Consider the following 20,954-nt stretch of genomic DNA (forward strand, 5'->3'; position numbering starts at 1 on the left):
TTTCTACTTCATCCTAGTGTTTTGCTTGCCTTAAAAAAAAAATCTGAAGGAAATACGGCAAAATGTTAACATTTGTTAAGTCTGGGTAGGTGATGGATTCGTGCATGTTTGCGATATAATCTGTATACTTTTCTATATGTTTAAAATAGTCCAGAATTTTTTAAATAAAAGACTAAAAATCACTGAAATGTTTTTTACCTATCAGATTAGCAATAGTTTAAAATTTGAATAACATTGATAAGGTTGTAAAGAAACTGACATGTATAACCCAGTTGGTGGGAGACATACACACTGGAGAAAACTTTTTGAGGGGTGATTTGGCACCATCCATCAGAAATTTAAATATGCATACCTTCTGCCCAATCAAATCCTGCCTCCAGGAATCTATCCCATGAATTCATTTGTAGACAAGAGCAAATTAATCTTTGGGAAGGTTTTACTTTATTTATCACTTGATAAGAGTGAAAAAATTCATAAATTATAATTTTTCATAGGAAAATGTTTAAATATAGTGTCCCATACATGAAATAATGGCCACTGTCAAAATGAGGTAGAGCCATGTATCTCCTCAGACACAGGAGGGCCAAGATACCTTTAATGAAAAAAGCAAGTTGCATATGATACCAACTGTGTAAAAGATATTTTCTTTTTAGACAAAATAGATATGTGCAGTTTGAATACGCCCAGAAAATATCTTATAAAGAGTTTATTAAAAATAGTTACATCTGCAAGGGAGGTGGGAGTGCCAATGTGAGGGAGACCTTTTCCCTTAGTGTTCTCTTGTATTGAATTTACAGCAATCATGTCACTCTTATATGAGGGTGAAGCAGGGGAGGCCTAGCACAAAAATTACAAATTTTAAACTTAGAGCCGCTGAATTGGAATGTCTAGAAGGTAGGATCCAATAAACCTGTGTTTTTAACAAGTCACTCAGTGACTCCCAGGCAGCTGAGTTGGCCATGGCTCCAGGTGAGACCTGAGCCAGCTGGCATATTAGGGGAAGGAAAGGATCTCAGTGACAGGTCCCTCAAGTTCTAGGAAATAAGCTTGTCTCCAGAATTAACAAGTTATTCAATGGCAGAGAAATATAAACTCATGTAAAAGACACAGAATGGGCACCAAAGTCAGTAGGACGGGCCAATAAGACATTATTAACATCCCTAAGGACTCAGTGTTTGGCCCTATAACACAAGCATTGCCCAGGCTAGAGGATGCTCCTATTTGAGAACTGAGCCAGTTCTTTCTTCTTTGTGCCAGAAATATCCACAATCAAGAGCATCAGGCCCATGGGACTTAAGTCTCCTTTTTAGTACCCAGAACAGAGGTTGGCACATAAAAGGTATTCGAGAAATAGTTGTTGGATAAACACGTCAATCTACCTTATCCTGAGGCATTTCTAACTCCAGTGTCCCTATCCAATGTTCAGTATGACACTTTCCATTCCCACACAAGGTCTGAACTAGACAGAGGAAAGTTCTGACAGCTGTTGGCTTCGTTTTAAGTAAATAACTGGCACCTGGATTTCAGCATCAGTCTATTGCTGATTCATACTTGCCAGCTCTGAGAGACATCCACCCGCTGGAGGGCACCTGAGCAGGACTCTGGTGAAGTTACTAAGGTGGTAAGTGCTGCCATGCCCTGCAGCCCACATGGGGAGTCCTCTCCTGGGTTAGGGTTAGCTGGCCTTCCTCAGGCAGCTCCGTTTAGGTCAATGCTTGGGCTCGCCGCATGTACAGCTAGACTGCCTACAGCTGAGGGTAATACTGCTGTGTGGGCCAATTCTGTGGCCACTAACCCTATGCAGCTACTGAGGACCTGAAATGTGGTTAGTCCAAATTGAAATGCTCAGTAAGTGTAAAACACTGGATTTTAAAGACTTAATACAAAAAAAAATACATAATAGCTTATTAAATAGTCATTTTTATACTGGTTCCATGCTGAATGATAGTATTTTGGGGTATTCTGAATTAACAAAGTATATTAAAAGTGATTTCACCTGTTTCTTTTTATGTTTTAAAACGTGGCTACCAGAAAAAGTTATATGCTGACTCACATATTTCTAAAGGATAATGCACCTATGACTAAGAAACTACACCTTGACACATTATGTCTTCACAGCATGGCTAAGGACTGACCTCTCACAGGGTCAGAGATCACCTTAGCCTGCATGACCCTGCCCTACTGTCCTGAATCCAGACTTTATACTTCCTTGGAAACCCTGTCAGCTGTCCTAGGAGTTCCATATACCATCGAACACCTATGTATTTTAAAGGAGAGGTTACAAGTCAAAGATATATAATGATGTTACAATTTCAGGTAAAAAGAAGCTGGGAACCTTGTAGAATTTACTGGAAACTCATTAATTCTGAAATTCCCCCAGAAATGTAATTTTTCAATTTCTGTAAGTTTTAGAAGAAATCTCCCCAAAGGTTCTCTTGTAATAAGACATGAACATGAGATTTTATGATAACTCTTACTACTACCATTGTAATTTCTACTCAAAATAAACAGTGTTGTTAGAAATATCTTCAGTTGCAATTAAGATGAAATTTGGACTCAAAACTGGACCCAGCAAGAATCATACACCATCTCTTAGTTCTTTTATTCTCTTAGCAGGGATGGGGTATAGGTTTAGGGGATGGGATGACTGCACCGTGCTGTCTTTTTTTTTTTTTTTTTTTTTTAATGGAGGTACTGGGGATTGAACCCACGACCTTGTGCATGCTAAGCATGTACCCTACCACTGAGCTATACCCTCCCCACATGCTGGCTTCTAAAGGAGCTCCTTTTCCTTGATTGTCCCCACTGTATACTAGGAGCACCAAGGACTTCAGAGGTGAAGTGACTTTCTCAATGTAACCTGAGCAGCAAGAAGTGGTGTAAGAATGAAAGTTATATATTTCTACCTCCTCCAGGAGGGCCACAAATCCATGATGCAATTCCTGAGGATACTCATCATTTTCAATCTTCTGCAATTCAACTGGACCAGACCAACCTAACACCTGCTTTCTGTGTCAGCCCTTCATGATACAGATACAACTCAGAACCAAAATGCTTACTTGGGGAACTGGCAGAGACCCGCTTCCTGGTCAGGCTCTCCTGGCTGGCCTTGTCTGAAGCTGAAGAGCCCCTCGTCTGGACATGCCTCTTTCCTGGGTTCTCCTCTGGCTCTGGTGACTTCTCCATTCCATGGAAATACTTCATGTGATAGTGCAACAGTTTGGCTTTGCGGAAAAATTTTAAACAATCCACAACCTTGCACCTAAACTTGTGATCTAGGTCGACAGCTGGTGCTTTAGACGTCACAAAATCATCTGTTCTCTTAAAAGTATTTGTTACTGAAAAAAAAAAACAAAAAAAAAAAACAAAGATCCCTCGTGTTTATTCTAGTTACTACAATACATGCATTAACACAACACATGGCAACAGAGAGTGAAAGAGCAGCAATGTACATGTAACTGGAGACATCAACAGCTATTGCTGTTTGAAAGAATGGCTGTAACTTCAGGGTAAATAATAGAGACTCAACTGTGATTCATCTTTTGAAAGAAGAGACTAACTTTTTTTTTTTTCCTCTTTTAAAGCAACCACACAAATTCTCAAGATTTCAGAAGAACAAGGGAAAATCCTTAAAAAAGATCAGGGATCCAATCCAGGACTGTTACTCATGAGTTGGACCAGGTTCAGACTTACCACCATCCCGATACCTCTCTGTAGACAGAACTAAAGGATATTCTGGAGGATCTCTTTATGAAACCAAAAGGATCTTACAATGGTTTTTGCACAAGGAGTGTATCTATTACAAAGCTTTTAGCATTGAGCTTTTGCGATTTTACTGCAATGAATTCTGTTTGATCAAGAGGACTCAAGAGTATAAGAAGAATGAAAAAGACAACCAACTGAATGGACCTGGGAGGCATGGGGAGAACTCTGAGGACTCAATGATCAAATTCAAAGAGAAAAAAAAGCTTGACAACCCCCTGCCCTGCCCCAAAACCAAACAGAAAGCAATGGTCTATCACGCATCAAAGACAAAAAGTAAAGCTGTCACAAGAAATTCATGAGTGGTGCTCGTTTCAGCCGCATATATACTAAAATTGGAATGATACAGAGAAGATTAGCATGGCCCCTGCGCAAGGATGACACTCAAAATTCGTGAAGCGTTCCATATTTTTACAAACTTGTGGTTGCCAGGGGACTGGAGGGTAGGAAGGGACAGACTGGGATTTCAAAATGTAGAATAGATAAACAAGATTGTACTGTGTGGCACGGGGAAATATATACAGGATCTTGTGGTGGCTCACAGCAAAAGAGAATGTGACAATGAATGTATGTATGTTCATGTACAACTGAAAAATTGTGCTCTACAATGGAATTTGACACAACATTGTAGAATGACTATAACTCAATTTTAAAAAATGTTTTTAAAAAAAGGAAGGAAATTCATGAGTGTTAGAAACTCAGTTTACTGAAGACCCCCTTCACAATGCCCTCACCCCAATGAGAGCAATCACCTTAAACTCAAATCACTCCTACTCTACAGATTAAGTCACCCAGGAATATCCTGAATGGACAGAACTTTCTTGAAAGAATCAAATTGTTCCTAAATGCAATGATACAATTTCCATTAGAAGCAAATAATGTATTGAACTTTTGGTAAATATTATGATTACTTTTTCAAGTACCATTCCATAATCAGAAGGAATAAAAAAATTCTTAAACTCAATCTAAGTCATACTTTACATTTCAAAATCAGCACTAGGTAATGATTATGAAATTGGTAAATTCGATGATCTGATGGGTTCTGTTACATGGGCAATTTAAACAAGTAAAAAATCACACACATACACATACACATTCCAAAGCAGAATGCCTTAAATCACTCTCTATCCATGACAAGAGACACAAGAAGAAGGTTCAAATCAGTCAGATGCAGTTAAGAGAAGAAAAAGTAACATGAAATGAAATGGAATACATAGTTCTCAAATAGTTATACAGAGAAAGAATGTCAGTGAAGAAACTCAAAACTCAAACCTCCAATACATCCTAAAATTCTTTCTTAGAGCAAAATACAGTTTCTCTGGAATTTCCACCCCTTAAGCCTATTTAAGTTGAATTATATGAATCTCCCATTTTTGTAGGTTAAGAAAGGTTAAATATTGGCCATTCCATACGGTTCAACCTAGTAATTCCTTTTCCAAATGACAGGCAGTCTTTCAAAAATCACTGCAGAAAACTCTGTGTACTACTGTGTGAACAAAGCTGTGTCTGAGGAGGTCAGAGAGCATCAACACTGTCTTTTACCATCTGAGGCCCACAGCAGTCAAGTTCAGCTACAGTAAACTCAGTCCCCCTCTGGCTTATGTTTGATGTCTCGTTTGTGATAAAACGTATTTATAATAGAAAAGAAGAATGTCAAAATACAAATATCTTTGAGTTTTTCTTTTCTAAATTAAGAGTTAAAAATAATGAGAACTTTGAATCAATTCCATGAAGAATTATCATTCTCTCTATTCAAAACCTTTGCACCCTCGTGTTCACACAGTGGTCATGTGCATAAGGCAAAGACAGGACAGTGGTTAAAAGCATGGGTTCTGCAGCTGGACAGCTGGTTCAAATCCTGGCTCCTCCAATTACTTTTCCTGCCTCCTCAGTTTCCTCATATGCAGAATGGAGATAAGAATGGTAACTACTTCACTGAGTTGTAAAAATTAAATGAATTACATGCAAAGATCCTAGAAAAGTATCTGGCACATAATAAGTGTGCAATAAATATTGGCTTTTAATAACTATACATTATCATTTTGGACCTAAGAACAAATGGGATATATGAACAGCCTTTCAGGAATTAACCTGCTTATAAGCAAAAGGGCAAACATCCCCACACTCCCAGCCTCACTGCATGCTCAATCCAGAGGCAGTATGGTATGACAGAAACAGTCCAACTTTAAATCCCAACTCTACCCTTCATTAGCTGCATAAATAAGCTGTGCATGATTTTTTAAATAATCTGATTATTCAGTTTACCATCATCTATAGAAGGGAATAATGCCACCTATTTCAAAAGAGTTGGAGAGAGGGCTATAATATATATATACTTGGCACAAAGTAGACCATTTCAAATATAAAATATATCCTGGTAAATAGGCTTATGTCATTTATGGAACATGGCTAGCGACAGCTATTATAATTATCAACCAGACTGAAACATTCCTTTGACCAGCCCTCATAAGTTCTGCCTGGGAGACACATCACTCTGTAAACATTCAATTTGGTCTACATCTCTCTAAAAATGTGAAATCCAAAACCAACCACAAGATTCCTAGTATGACCATTCAGTGGGATTATTACCCCCACCTTTCAGGACATCTTATTTTTACTAACGTAGTCCCCTCCAATTTTTTTAAATAATCACATTATATGGTGGTGGACAGTACCAAGCTTGATCCATCAAAATCCTGAACTTTGTGTTTGTCTTTTTAAAACATGAATTAAAGTGCATTTCCATTTTCCTTAAAGAGTTTTATCAAATTACATGTTGGAAGTTACATTTATCCCTAGTAAACTCCATCATATTACTTTAGTCCAAGAATTTTATAACTCTTGCTTCTGTAATCCTGTATGTTCTTAGGTCTTTATCCAAGTTATTGATAAAGATCCAGTAGGATAGAGCTGATGACAGCCTTCAGAATAACCTTCAGGCTAACATCAATCTACACTCTCTGGGTAAGTTGCTTGAGCGAATTGAACTTTATCTATGCAGATTACCAATGCACTTATATAGGTTGTCGATAGATAGATTTTAAGAGTGATGTGGACAAACTATCTGCTGAAATTAAGATATGCCTGGTCTGACAGTGCTATACTAGACCCCTAAAATTTACAAGTTGAAACTTAATTCCCAATGCAATGGCATTTGGAGGTGGAGTGTTGGGAAAGTGATTAGGTCATGAAGGCAGAGCCCTCATGAATGGGATTAGTGACCTTATAAAAGAGACCCCAGAGAGCTCTCTTGCCTATTCCACCATGTGAGGTTACTGTGAGAAGACAGCTGTTTATGAACTAGGAAGCTGGCCCTCACCAGACACTAAATCTGTTGGCACCTTGATCTTGAACTTTCCAGACACCAGAACTGTGAGAAATAAATTTCTGTTGTTTATAAGCCACCCAGTTTATGGTATTCTGTTACAGCAGCCCAAAATGGACAGAGACAGATAAGCCTCTCAAAAGGAAATAAGTTTAGTCTGACAGGATAAAAACTTTTCCCCCAAAAGTAAAACCCTTGATTCCTCACAGCTAAGCAGAAGGTAGGAACAGCCGGACCTCCAAAGGTAAACAAGCTTGGCACTCAGGTGGGCCACCTACCTCTGAGAGGTGATACCAGGATCACAGAGAAGTTCCAAAAGTAAGACTCCCTCATAAACTCAACTCATTGATATAAAAGCCCTTCTGATTATAAGCCTACCTTGCAATATGTGGAAAACACAATGAACACAAGCATCAGGGTGAGACAAGCAGCAAAGAGGGTATAAATTAATTATGGACAACAGTCTGTGACAAAACCTGATAAACTATATAATTAACTATAATTACAGAGCCACAAGTGAAGTAGCTCAAACACTGCAAGACTTAAGTAACTGCTCCTTTTTCATGAAGGTCCTGCAAGTGGGACTATTTTATTTTTGAACCCAACAAAGTTTTGGAGATACAAAAAATTGTATTTTCCAGGCTTCACAATTTTATCCTAATTTTCCCATATGGCAGCCAAAGGAGCCCTCTGTATACACAATGAAGGCTGCCAGTTCAGCCAGTGCAGACTACACATTCCCTCTGGCATATCCCTCCCATGTGCAAACCAAGCCCTGCTCAAGGCCACTTACTCGCACAATGCTTTTTCCTTGGTCTCTGAGCAAAAAAGATTCTGTCCTACCTTCTCTGAATTCCCAAAACTACTTCAGGGAAAATAAACCTTGTATCTGTCCTCTTCTATTTGTATTACAGCCAGGTCTGTTCATTCCTTATGCTAAAATGTTGACATGGAGAATGTGCTCCATTCTCTACTTCTCCTACAGGACTCATCTCAGTGTATTATTACATCAAACAAGAGAGTTACTTTTTCCAGATGGTTTCCTTAGCATTAAATGGGAATAAAAATACTTACTTCATAAGACTTCTACATACTTCCATGAGGTAATAGAAGAGATAACTTACTGCTAACTACAACAGGTTACTTGAACATTAGTTGTCATCTGGGTCGTCACTGACCTCACGGTTGTTTGCTTAAAACAATCAAAGTTATGCATAATCTCAGTCAGGGATCTACGTACCAGGGCACAACCTGCAAAATTTTAACATCTAATTGCCTCACTGTAACAATCAAACACTGAAGTGTTAACGGTAATTAATAAAAGCACAATAGGAACAACCAAATGATGCAATCAACCAGCAAAAATGTTTTGCATTTTAAAATAATATGCACAGCATAATTATGCTAAAGAAAACCCACAAAAGAAATATAAGCAAAACATAAAATTATATATAAGAATACTATATAAAATATGATAGTGTACACTTTTTAGAATTGTAAGAATGTATGCAATGGCAATATTTTCTTACCACATTTCAAGTTAAAAAAAGAGAGATTTTCCTACTCTTCCATGTTTCTAATGTTATAATACCCATATTATTTTCACAGTAGAAAAAAACACAATTCTTTTATATATTATATTATATTATATTATATTATATTATATTATATTCCTCCCCAGAACAGTGTTCCTGTGACAAAAGGAGTATGGTGATAGAAGCATGATCAAGAAGCTAGGAGAGCCATTGGTTGCCAAAACAGCCTGGTGGGCAACAGTCTACATAAATCCCAAGTCTCACAAATGTGTATTTCCCAAAGGGATAACAGGTCATTTGGAACATATGTCCCCAATGGCACCAGCTAACTGACATCATCCACTCTTGGGATACTATGGTCATTGTCAATATGGGAGCAGTCACTAGGAGACAAAAGGCAGAAATATGTAATAAATCTTCCAGGAAGCTTGGTTCAAATGCTTGGCGTAGAGAATAAACTACTCAAACCAATTTATTCCTGTTTCAGAAAACAGTATAGAAATCAGTATCTCCAAGAAGTCATTGGCATTACCATTTAAAAGCTCAGTGCCCTTCCTCATGTTTAACATATTTTTGTTTGGAAGAATTGAGGCAAAACATAGAGCTTTCTCCCAGGCTCCCAGGAGCAAAATCCCAAGTCACCCTTAACTCTTGCCTCTCCCAAATTACTAATATGACTTGGTATATGAGGAGAAAAATCCACAGAACTTGAATTTGTTTTTAGTAATGGTATAATTCTACAGAATGCCTTTTTTTTTGGGGGGGGGGTAGAAATAAACTATAAAATGTCTCCTAATAATCCCTGCCTCCTAGTATTCACACTCATGTGATCCTCTCCCCTTGATTCTGGGCAGGACCTATAACTTGCCTCTAACAGAACAGGCAAAGATGACAGTATGTCACTTTCATGAATATGTTATGTATAATAATCATGTAACATCCATCTTACTAACAGCCACTCTCCCTTGCTGGCTAGATGAAACAAGCTGTTATGCTGTGTGTGAGCTACTCTTTGGACAAGCCTTGTGGCAGGGAGCTGACAGTGCCCCCCAAAAGCCTGTAGCCCTCAGTCTGACAGCCTGAAAGGAACTGAATGCTGCCAACAACCATGTAAGCATGTAAGCAGACCATTCCCCAGTAGAGTTTTCAGATGAGAACACAGCCCTGGCCAACCCCTTGACTGAAGTCTTACAGAAGAACCAGTTAAGCTGTGCCTGGACTTCTCACACACAGAAACTGTGAGAAAATAATTGTGTTATTTTCAGCTACTATGTTTGTGGTAATTTAGTCACATAGCAATAGTTAATACAGAGTAGGATCAGAAGCCCTCTCATTTTCTATTTGGTTGGGTAATGCTTTATTCTTCCCCTTTTATGATAAGCATATATTACTTTTATACTAAAAAGGGTTTTTAAATTATGTTTTCTCAGACTTGACTTAGAAATAACATCTTATTTAACCTTTTTTTTTTTTTTTTTTTTTGCATACAGATTGCCAGCACCTCAAAACCTCACAGTTGGAGAACTATGATGATGAAACTCATTCTGGCTGGCAATACTCAGTCTGGCATTCTAAGCCTATGTCAATCTAAGTACCGTCTTGCTTTCTAAACTCAATTTCCATTAATTAATGCACAGTGAGGCCTCAGCAGGGGCCTCAGCAACTGCTTCATGCTCTCATAGCTAGCAGCTCTGCATACTGTACATACTGTATTACCCCATGTATGGTTACAGATGGGGAAAAAAAAGTATTATAAAAATGTAGAGAAAAAAGGAAACCGGGGAGGAAGGGGTATAGCTCAAGTGGTAGAGCACATGCTTAGCATGCATGACGTCCTGGGTTCATTCCCAAGTACCCCCTCTAAACATAAATAAACCTAATTATCCCCCCCACCAAAAAAAAAAAAAAAAAAGAGTCAAAAAAAAAAAAAAAAAAAAAAGGAAACCAGAAGGATAGATATCAAACTGTTGACAACTCTCAAGAGGAGATTGGGCTAGGAAGGCAAGTGGTAAAGAGGAACTTTCACATTTTCTCTGTATGCCCCAGGAGCAACGAGTATGCTTAGCACTGAGCTCTTGGTTTCTAAATACAAGTCTCCATTTAAAAGAAATCAGGGCTTCTTGGAGAAATGGCTAAATCCAGGGTTGGGTAAGTACAAGATGAGCTTGGAACATCTTGTTACGCCAGAAAGTAAAGAAATGTGCAAAGAATAATGAAGACACAGAAACTAGCTTGAAGGGCTCCCACTGGCCAAATTTGAGACAATATGGGTAATTAAAATAAATAATGTTAGAAACAGATTATAACTCCAGAACAAAAGAATCAATAAGTCCATGTGGATATAAAAGAAAGAGAGAGAAAAAGAAAAAAGAGAGAGGGAGAGAGGAAGGGAGGGAGAGAGGGAGGCAGGCTCTTCCTTACAATTGAATACAAATTAACAAATGTAGAAGGAATGATGAGAGTTAGAAATCACTGTTTGGTCATCAGAGTAAAAACTGTTTCAGGCAAGAAATATCAGCGGATACTTAAATGGGTGAACGTTTGATGAAGAAACAAGATATTTACATAGTCTCAAAGAATCTTCTCACAAGAAACTTATTAATTATAAAGGGGAAAATAATAGCTTTACAGTAGAGAAATCTGGTGGGTACTTACTACCTTAGACAAGTGACCAAAGTTAACTCCACCAATAAATGGGACAAACAAATTGGTAAGTACACATCACTTACGTGGTACTTCTGCTAAAAGTGAATAGCCTAAATCTAATTATGTGGATACACCAGAAAACCAAAATTGAAAGACATGGTATTCTTCAGAAATGTCAAGGTCACGAAAGACAAAGAAAGACTGAAAAATTGTATTCGATGAAAGGAGACAAATGAAACATGACAACTAAATCCAATGTGTCATCCTGAATTGGATCCTGACCAGAAAAAATGTTTTCCCCACTTTTGCTATAAAGGACATCATTAGAACAACTAATGAAGTCTGAATAAGGTCCTGACTTTGATAACTATATTGTGGTAATGTAAGAGAATGTCCTTGTTTTCAGGAACCACACACTGATGAATTTAGGGGTAAAGTTCTGCAACTTTTTTGCACACAATTCAGAAAATAGAATAATAAAGCAAACATGGTAAATTGCTAACAAGTAGGGTATTTGGTTGCAGGTCTATAGGAACTCTTTCTACTATTTTTGCAACTTTTTATAAGTCTTAAATTATTTCAAAATAAAAACATCTTTAAAATATATGCAAGGAAAAGAAATATATATGTGCAAGAAAACTACTCTGAGGTCACAGAACAGCTAAGTGGGAGGAAAGCAACCCTGCCAAGGCTATTCCCTGGAATGCAAGTCTCCACATTCTGCCCTTAACAAAAATCACTGAACACTTATTCCACAAGATGGCAGAGCTGCCTCAAATGCCAGAGCTGGGTATGGAGCAGCTAACTCCCCTCTTCTGCTCTGGGCTAGATGTGTCGCCTTCCCAGCTCTTCCTCCTGCTGCCTAAGAGCCTCCCTCACACTAGTTTCTCAGATCACGACTCCAAGTTAGAAATTCCAAGGCTGGCACCAGCTCAGGGCAGCAATCTCTAAGCAATGACTAACACAGAAGCATCCTCCAGGGGCCTTGCTGGAGGTTTCTGAAGATGATACAGCCCTCCCTCCTGCTTACTTACGTAACACATTCCTGGTGAATGAGTTCTCAACAACCCCCCTCTCCCAGCTATCTTTCTGGATCATCCTGTACTCACCACTAAGCCCGCATTCCAAAAGAAACACCAGGAACACCATTTAGTTCCCAGATCAACACATCCTCCCCCTTAAAATTAAAGAATTCCAAAGGCACCACCCTGTCTGGAGTATTGATATCACTTGTACCACACACTGCTCTCCAAACCTGGCCACCCTACTAAGCCTGGCCATCTGACTCAGAGTGTACACACTGCTTTACGAAGTTCCCTCAAGAGCAGTGGGAGTTTTGCATCACATGCTGTGCATCCTCTCTAAAGGCAGGGACCGCTTCACTTGATTTATTTAGCACCCAGTATCTCATCCAATGGCATTAGGCACTCAGAAGACAGGAGTCACAATGACCCAGCCATTAGGAAGTGTGCAACTCTGGCTACATTATTTCTTCTTGCCAAGTACTAGGCTCTTCTATAAAACAGAAAGAATTAATACTGAAAAATTAGAAATAAATGTCTTTCAGCAGTAGATAGTTAAATACATTATAGAATATCCATCGAGTGAAATAAATTATATGTAACTGTGAAAGGAGCTATGAACTGAGATGGAAAAATATCATAAATGAAAATGACAAGCCATTGATTAATATAAGAATATGATTCCATTGTTGTGTTTTTTAAAAGCTATATGGGTATATGTATGTTTGTATATGCAACAGAACCACGTGTGGAAGGCTGGAAGACCACACACCAAACCACCAAGGTTCTTTCAAGAGTGAGAAGAGTAAGGGAAGACTTCTTTTTTTCTTTTTTCTTTTTTTTGAAGTTTTAATTTTTCCTAGCACATATTGATTTTGAAATTTACAGGGGTGGAAAAAATGGCAAAAGGACTCTTTACATAATAATTTTTTAAATAGGGGTCCCAGCTGCCTTTGCTTTAGAAAGTAGTTGTGAAAATTCACCAAGAACTAATACTAAACTAAAGATTAGTATTCCTTTGTGTTCTAATTATGAAAAATCAAATTTAAATTTTAAATATCAACATTAAATAAAACTTTTCATTGCTGTCTCTTTATGACTCAAAAATAATGACCACACTAAGTGCACACAGTCTGGTATAATCTTAAGTTCCCACTATGTTGTTTTTCAATAAAGAAAACTAATGGTCAACTGATGTGATTTAACTTTTAATAGCTTAGAAAACATTAAAATACCTTCCCTAATTTTCAAGACAGATTATCTGATCATATACATTGACTTTTTAAAATATTTTATTTATTTATTGTATTATTTTATTAGTTTTGGCGGGGTCAGGGAGAGTAATTAGGTTTATTTACTTTTAATGGAGGTACTGGCAATTGAACCCAGGACCAGTTGAGCTATACCCTCCCCCCACCCACACCGATTTTTTTAAATCCCCATATCCAACAGGAATCTTGGGGAAAAAAGAACAGGCATCAAAAAATAGGACTTACTTGAAATTTTGTTTGGAAAAAGAGTTGTCAACACTATGGCAGATCTAGAAATGTTTAAGCTGGGCAATGATCAATCAGTAATACCATTCACCATTTGTCAACTGGAAGTATCCAGAACAATCCATTCTTATAAGTTGTGCCTTTCTGAGGTCAAGGAGATAAGTTACTCATCTTTCTGTGTTTTTATACACCTCTCAAGCTTTCCTCTCTCCCCCTCAAAGTTTTGGTACCTAAGAAATGCTCAAGTAATGTTGGATGAATGACCCAATAGCAAATATTACCCACTACTTGACTGATGAAATAAGCTTTCCAATGGATCCATTTGCTCTGGCTGGGAATAGAAAGTATTCAATAAAAATGTGTAGAATGAAAGCCCAGAGGTGAGAGTATACCTGCTGTGCTTGCAGATTAGCAAGGAGGCCATGTGCCTGGAGCAGAGGCATCAGGAAGGAGAGAGACTAAGGAAAGATGAAGCTGGAGGTTACAGGTGGCCAGAAGAAGCAGGGCCGCTGTAGGCCAGAGTAAGGACCTGAGGTTCTCATGACCAAATACTAATAGTTCTGGGTGGTGGGAGACATGAATGCCAGTTTTACTATTCTTATGTTTTTCTGGATTTATTTTTAAATTTATGAATATAAAAAGGCAAGTTACCAAAAAAGAATATACTGAATGGAGACAAGATCCCTTCTACAAAATGAGGTAAAAGATACCAACAAAATCCCTGGTGGAGCCTGGATAAGGTCTTGATTTTGATAATTATTTTGCGGTAATGGAAGAGAATGCCCTCATTTTTTAAGAAATATACATCAAAATATTCATGGGTTAAAGCCTGCAATTTATTGTCAAACAATTCATAAAAAAAAAAATACTTTAAAATACTTTGAGGCCACAGAATAGCTAAAAGAGGAAGAAAGCAATCTGACCAAAACAGAGATCCAGGTGAACATTTGAGAGCTACTTCCCTATCCTGCAAACGAAGCATTTTCAGTAGCTCCATAAACAAAGCAACTCAAAGCAACTGACCTCAGTTTGGCAACAACTTACCCGCTCGGCCTTAACTCACTTCACGAAGCCTGTAATTAAGTCAGAAAGCACACCTAAGTCTCAGAAAAGACCCTATGATTATGCTGTTGATGCTGCTCTGCCTCCACGTCCAAATGCCTAACTGCTACTCATCTTTCAAGGCCCTATGCAAGTCCTATATTCTTCCATCCCTGCCCCTAAACCACCAAACTAAATAACACCTCTCTCCAGGGGTCAGATCCAAGGAGCATTTTATCAACGCTAAGAACAAGCGCTCCTTTCATCTTTGTGTACTTGACAGTTAGCAGAGCTCCCAGGCATATAGTAAGGGCTCCACAAGCGAATCCTGAGTTCAACTTCCATGTGGCAGGCACACATGATCATTGTCAGTCTTCTCTCCTGTAGTTTTATTTTAAGTATTTCTCATGATATCACCTTACTTTCTCTCTTGTAATACAGGTACCTGCAGTCTTATTCCTCTGGACAGAAAGATCTAGAAAGGCAATGACCAAACGTCTCATTCATTTCTCTAACCCCTAGGACAATGTATTAATTCTCAGCCAATGTTCTACCAGTACATGTCTGATGACAGATCACAGACACTCCCAACTTCCCTAACTACAATGGCTATCTCTATGACTCTCCTACTCAAGAAAACACAAGTACCTGAAACCTCAACTATTGTAGGCATTACACTTAATTGGACCAAGTTAATTTTTTCTTTAAATCTTTTGCAAAAACTATTATAGGCATTACCCTGAAACTAACCTGGTTAATATAATCATCTGTAAACTTTGAATACTTCAGTGACAAATAGCTTGCTATTCATTTTATAACTGGCAACACATCAATGGGACACTAGACCACATGACAGTATCCCATCTCTAAAAGGTACTTAGTTTTAAAAAAAAAAAATTAGCTGAATAAGCCTGTCCCTCTATTAGGTCTTCTCTCTTGTTTATTCTGTGGTTCATGTAGAATATTCACAAGTGATACAGCTTAGAATAGAGTCTAGCACTTGGTAGGCATTTGTAAAACATTCATTGATTAACATGAATGAATGGACTGCAGCCCATTTTCAAATAGCCCTGGTTATCTGTGTATGGCTAAATAAGCTGGGCCCAGATTTAGAGAATCATCTGAGATCTCTGGACTTCTAAGGGCATCTATTTAATTTCTGCTTTACAAAATAAACAAATGCTTATTCAAATAGAACAATTCCAATTGCATTCCTCTTTAGCATTTAAGTCATGAAAGCAAACAGCTTAGAGCCTATTTCAAAAGAATACAATAATGGGTTCCATGCTGCATTTATTCCTCCTAGTTCAAGCTTGAGATAATCTAACTATCACTATAGACTCTCTTGGAAAATAGGCAACTGCTTCAGTCAGCTGCAGTGGTTTCAAAATTATTCTCCAAAAAATTCTCTGTGCAACCTAAAGAAGCAGAAGACAACTTGGAATCTTCCCATCATCCTTTCCCAAGACTCACCTATCCCACCCTCACTTTACTTTATTACCATCCTCTCCACAATCCAGAGACACAGCTAAATTAACTGACACAAGACGAACTATGTATATGTAGTTTTAAAATAGGCATTGGCTTTTAGCCTCTAACCTAGTCTCCTTACTCATCTCATCTGCACAGCATATTTCCTAGTGGTGTAGGAATAATTCACTGTCAATTTCAACTCATGTCTAACATGACACCACCCTTAAGACAACATAATGAAGACCTCAGTTTGCTGAGTTTTAAGGGCTGAGGTTGTCATATAGAGTTCTCCATGCCAAAACAGACTACTAAATTCTGAGACTAAATTTCCACCTCATTTGTACATCAAGTCTAATAATTTCCTCCACATGACAGAAATCAGGCTGCGAGGAGAGGAGCCTTGTCACTGAGAGGACGTTCAGCAAGAAAAGAGAGATCCCTTGTTTCCATGAGCCCACAAGGCTAAGGCACAACATTCTGAGCCCAGTGGATGAAAGGACCAACCTAAAGGCACCAGGGATGAGCCAGGAGTGATTACTTTAGTACCTTCAGTTTACTATTTTCAAAGAGCTGCTCTTCCACTGCATTTATGTTAACTATGTGGCATCTGGTGGAGACCCTTCCCCCAAAAGAGAAAGAAAATCTGTCCCCCTCCCCCTTAAATTTAAATTAACCAAATAAATAAGTATAACCTAATTACCTCCCCCAACCAAAAAAGTCTTATAAATGACCACATTAAAAAACAAAACTATTTAAATGTTATTAACCTTTTAACAGTGTAAAGTTTTCTATTTATAATTTAAATTACTTTTAATGTTTGGAATTTGCATTTCCAGAAGAAAGGCAAAGAATTTCAGATCTTACATTCATTGTTAAATATATAAATTAGATTTATATTTAGTATAACACAAATGAGGATGTAAGTATACAGATTTCATGATAGCTTATATTAAATAAAGGCACAAGTACCTAATGTCAAAATACAGAATCACTAAATACTCAACTGACTACCTTCTCTCCATTTGAAATAGCCTAAAAAGAGATGTGCTACACCTCTGCTCACATTGTGCCCTCTGCTGGAATACCTAGCCCCATCTCTTACTCATGGGACAGTGCTATACATCCATCAAGATTCAGCTTAAATGTCCTGTCTCCTAAATTAAGATGGTCTTCAGGCAGGCACTAAGTCTGACTGATCTTACATCTGCACAGCGTTTGGTACTTAGCAGGTTCACAGGACACTCTAACCAAACCGAGCAAAAAAAGATATGCAACCAGAGCTTCCATCCATGTTTGCAGCATCTCTTCTCACCTTTCATGCCCTAACTGCAGGAAGATAATTTCATTTAATCTTCACTATTTCCCTGAGTCTCTCACTAAAAAATTCTCAGCACCTTCTTCTTCAGAGAAGAATGGGCAACTCACAAATCTCCACAAGATTCTTCATTCTTCCCCTGGGCTCATACACCCCAAGAAGCTCTGCTTTGAGAACTACAGAGCCCTTTCTTATGGAAAGAAAGTTACAGACCACTCAGGTTTACCAAAGGAACACTTCCCAGGTCCAGAACCACGCCATCAATAGAATCTCATGGGAATTGAGTCCATAACTTGTTTCTGGCTAAATTCTCCTATAGGGCCATGTCTTTCCCCTGTTAAATCTGCCTTAGTTTAGAATACAGCCGAATCCAGAAGAGGGTTATCCCTTAGGCCTTAATGAATATTTAAGAAACACCAGAATTTACCTACACTAATTTCCTTCTCCCCTATTCTACCCTTTTCAATTCATATTAAGTCAAACTTTACAAAACAATTTTTTTAAGGTGAATGCTGATCAAGAACCTTGGCACATGAGCTATGGGTAGAAGACATTTTGATTTCATCAAGATTTTATAAGGCTGGCTTACACTATAATCAAAATGACTTTTTTAAATTTGGAGTTTACAATTTGGGAATATGCATATATAATAATATCAATTGTACACAAATTATGATCATAACTATATTTTTAAATACTGAGAAAAAAGAATGTAGATTTAAAATTTTTAATTTCAGTATTATGAAATACAATAAATAAAAGTAAAAGACAAGTGACAGACCAAGAGAAAATACAATACAATGTATATAAAAAACAAAGGATCAGTATCAATAGTATACAAAGGAAATTTGGCAAATCAATAATTAAACAATCCAACAGGAAGTGGGAAAAGAATATGAAAAGACAATTCATAGAAAAACAGATCAAAATTTCAATAAACATGAAAAACTGTTCAACCTCATTAAAAAAAACAGAACTTAAAAAAATAAAATCTTGTTTCCAGTGTTAACATAAATTAGAGAAAATTTAAAAGATGAATAGTATCCATAGATGGCAAAGATATAGGGAAAACATTTCACCATACGTTAGGTCATAATATAAAGTAGAATGGATTTTTTGGAGGGTTATTTGTTGATGCAATTTAAAACGTGCATTCCCTTGAATCTAACAATTACACTCATAAAAACATATCCTATGGGGCTATTCATCAAGTAGTCAAAAACACATATTCAAGGAATACCACCACATTATTGTTTGAAATACTTGCTGCTTGGAAATAATCTAAATGTCCATCAAAAGAGAAATAGTTAAATGTATGATGGAACATTCTTACTAAACACTAATAATCAAACATTAAAAAGAATGAGGTAAGTGTGCTGACATGAACAGATCTCAAGAGATACTGTAAAAATAAATCAGAGAACAATAAGCCTAAGTTAGTTCAATTACATTTAAAAATAATAAAATCTTAATTGTTTCCCTATCAATGTAAATATATAGAAAAGGATCTGGGGAAAAAAATCACGAAGTAGTAACAGAGGTTTATCCAAGGAGAAAGGAGCAAAAAAGATGAGGCTTTTCTTTTTTACTCCTAATAGCTCTATATTGTTTGGCTTTCTAAAGATCATTCTACATTATTTTTATACCGCTTTTTAGAAAGGAAAATAAAAAAATACATACTTACACATATACACAAAAAAAAAGTGGCTTAAATGTTCTTCACTTTAAAGGCAAACATCAAGATTTATTCATGGTCAGCAACATCCTGGACTCTGACCATTTACCAGATACATAAAATTACCAAAAATAAGAGTCTGCACTACCAATAACATCCAAATAGCTATTAATGCAATAAGCAATCACTACTTGAGAGGAAAAAAAAACCCATTATGTAGTCATGAATATGTACAACTTCCTAAACTGTCTATTAACATGAGGTAGCGTTTCCTCTTTCAGAGCGTGTACTGAAATAACCCTTTTGCATACAACCATTATAAACTCTGGGAAAAAACATTAAAAATTAAGTATATAAAGGCACTGAAGAGCAACCACAAACGTCAGAAACAGAAGTCAGACATTTGGAATAAAAGAAGGGCACTAGGTGACTTCCCCATTTTTCAAGGCTTTTCACCTAAAGGCAGGCTCCAGTCAGTAGCATGGGGTAGCTAAAACTGAAATAGATAGCTTTAGTTTTACTAGCTGAAGAAACAGAAGACAAAGTTCAGTGCAACTAGAGCAGCTAGAAATGAAGGGGGAAATCCTAAAAAGAAGACAACTACGAAAGATGGCCTCACTTTTCTACATACAAATTCCGCCTAAATCTCTGGTTGAGTTCTGAATGTACAGCATTCCAAGGAGCCCAATTAAGGCTCAAAGAACTGAAAAGAGGTTTCAGATGTTGCCCATTGCAGAGGAAAAGAATCTGAAGTTTGAGGTCAGCCAAATTAGTTGCCCTTTAAAACAAAGAAATCATTATGCTTCAAAGGAACATAAGGCAATCCAAACTACAACCTATCAGTCACAACGCACAATCCAAAACATTATATATAAAAAGAAAAGGGAAAGTATGATCTGTAGTCAAGAAAAAAGTCAATCAATGGAGATTAACTTTAGGATAATCTAGATGTTGCACTTGGCAGACAAGGATTTTAAAGCAACTATAAAAACTATGCTCACAATGAATAAATAGACTGAAAATCTCGACAGACAATCTAGGGAAAAAAGGGTATTCCAGAACTAAAAATTATCAGAAATTAAAAATTCACTAGATGGGCTTAACAACAGATTAAAGTTGAGAGAATAATTTGAAAACAGATTAAAAGTTATTCAATCTGAAAAAAAAATTATTCAATCTGAAAATGGTGGAGGGGGGGACTGAAAAATCAAAAAAGGAAACAGAGCCCCAGTGACCTGTGGGACAGTATCTAAAGATCTAACATAAATTTGATGAAATAAATCAATTTTTGTATTCAAGCTCAGTGGACTGATTCACTCAATCTCAAGTAGGTCAAATATAAAGTTAAAACAAACTTAAACACATCATAGTTCAAACTGCTAAAAACCAAAGATAAAGAGAAAAATCTTGAAAGTAGTCAGAAAGAAAACAACACATTACAACCAGGGAAACAATATGAATGATCACTAACTTCCCTTCAGAAACAACAGAGGACTGTGAATAACATCTTTAAAGTTCTTGAAGAAAAAAAAACTGTAAATTCCACAAGTTTATATCCAGTGAAAATATCCTTCAAGAATGAAAGTTAAATAAAGTCATGTTCAAATAAACAAAGACCAAGAGAATCTGTCACCACCAGGAAAACTGTACTGCAAAAAAAAAAA

The 20,954-nt window shown here is 37.2% G+C and overlaps 1 protein-coding gene and 1 non-coding gene across 9 annotated transcripts in view; one reads left to right on the forward strand and one right to left on the reverse strand.

The window, feature by feature from the left end:
- Positions 1-20,954, reverse strand: part of PHF20 (PHD finger protein 20) — a 113,529-nt gene that overhangs the window by 30,068 nt on the left and 62,507 nt on the right. For 7 of the 8 annotated variants that reach the window (XR_004130932.2, XM_064475722.1, XM_031433902.2 and 4 more), the window contains one exon: positions 3,060-3,338. The exons of the other annotated variant lie outside the window; for it this stretch is intronic. Coding sequence is in view for 6 of the 7 variants with exons in the window: in XM_064475722.1 (XP_064331792.1) it covers positions 3,060-3,338 (279 nt within the window). In the remaining variant the exon portion in view is untranslated. The remainder of the gene's footprint in view (positions 1-3,059; positions 3,339-20,954) is intronic. 8 annotated transcript variants of the gene reach the window in all.
- On the forward strand, positions 4,068-4,175 carry LOC116147561 (U6 spliceosomal RNA). The gene has a single exon (XR_004131120.1). It is a non-coding gene; the product is annotated as a U6 spliceosomal RNA (small nuclear RNA).

Source organism: Camelus dromedarius, chromosome 18, assembly GCF_036321535.1.
Source record: "Camelus dromedarius isolate mCamDro1 chromosome 18, mCamDro1.pat, whole genome shotgun sequence".
Taxonomy (NCBI): domain Eukaryota; kingdom Metazoa; phylum Chordata; class Mammalia; order Artiodactyla; family Camelidae; genus Camelus; species Camelus dromedarius.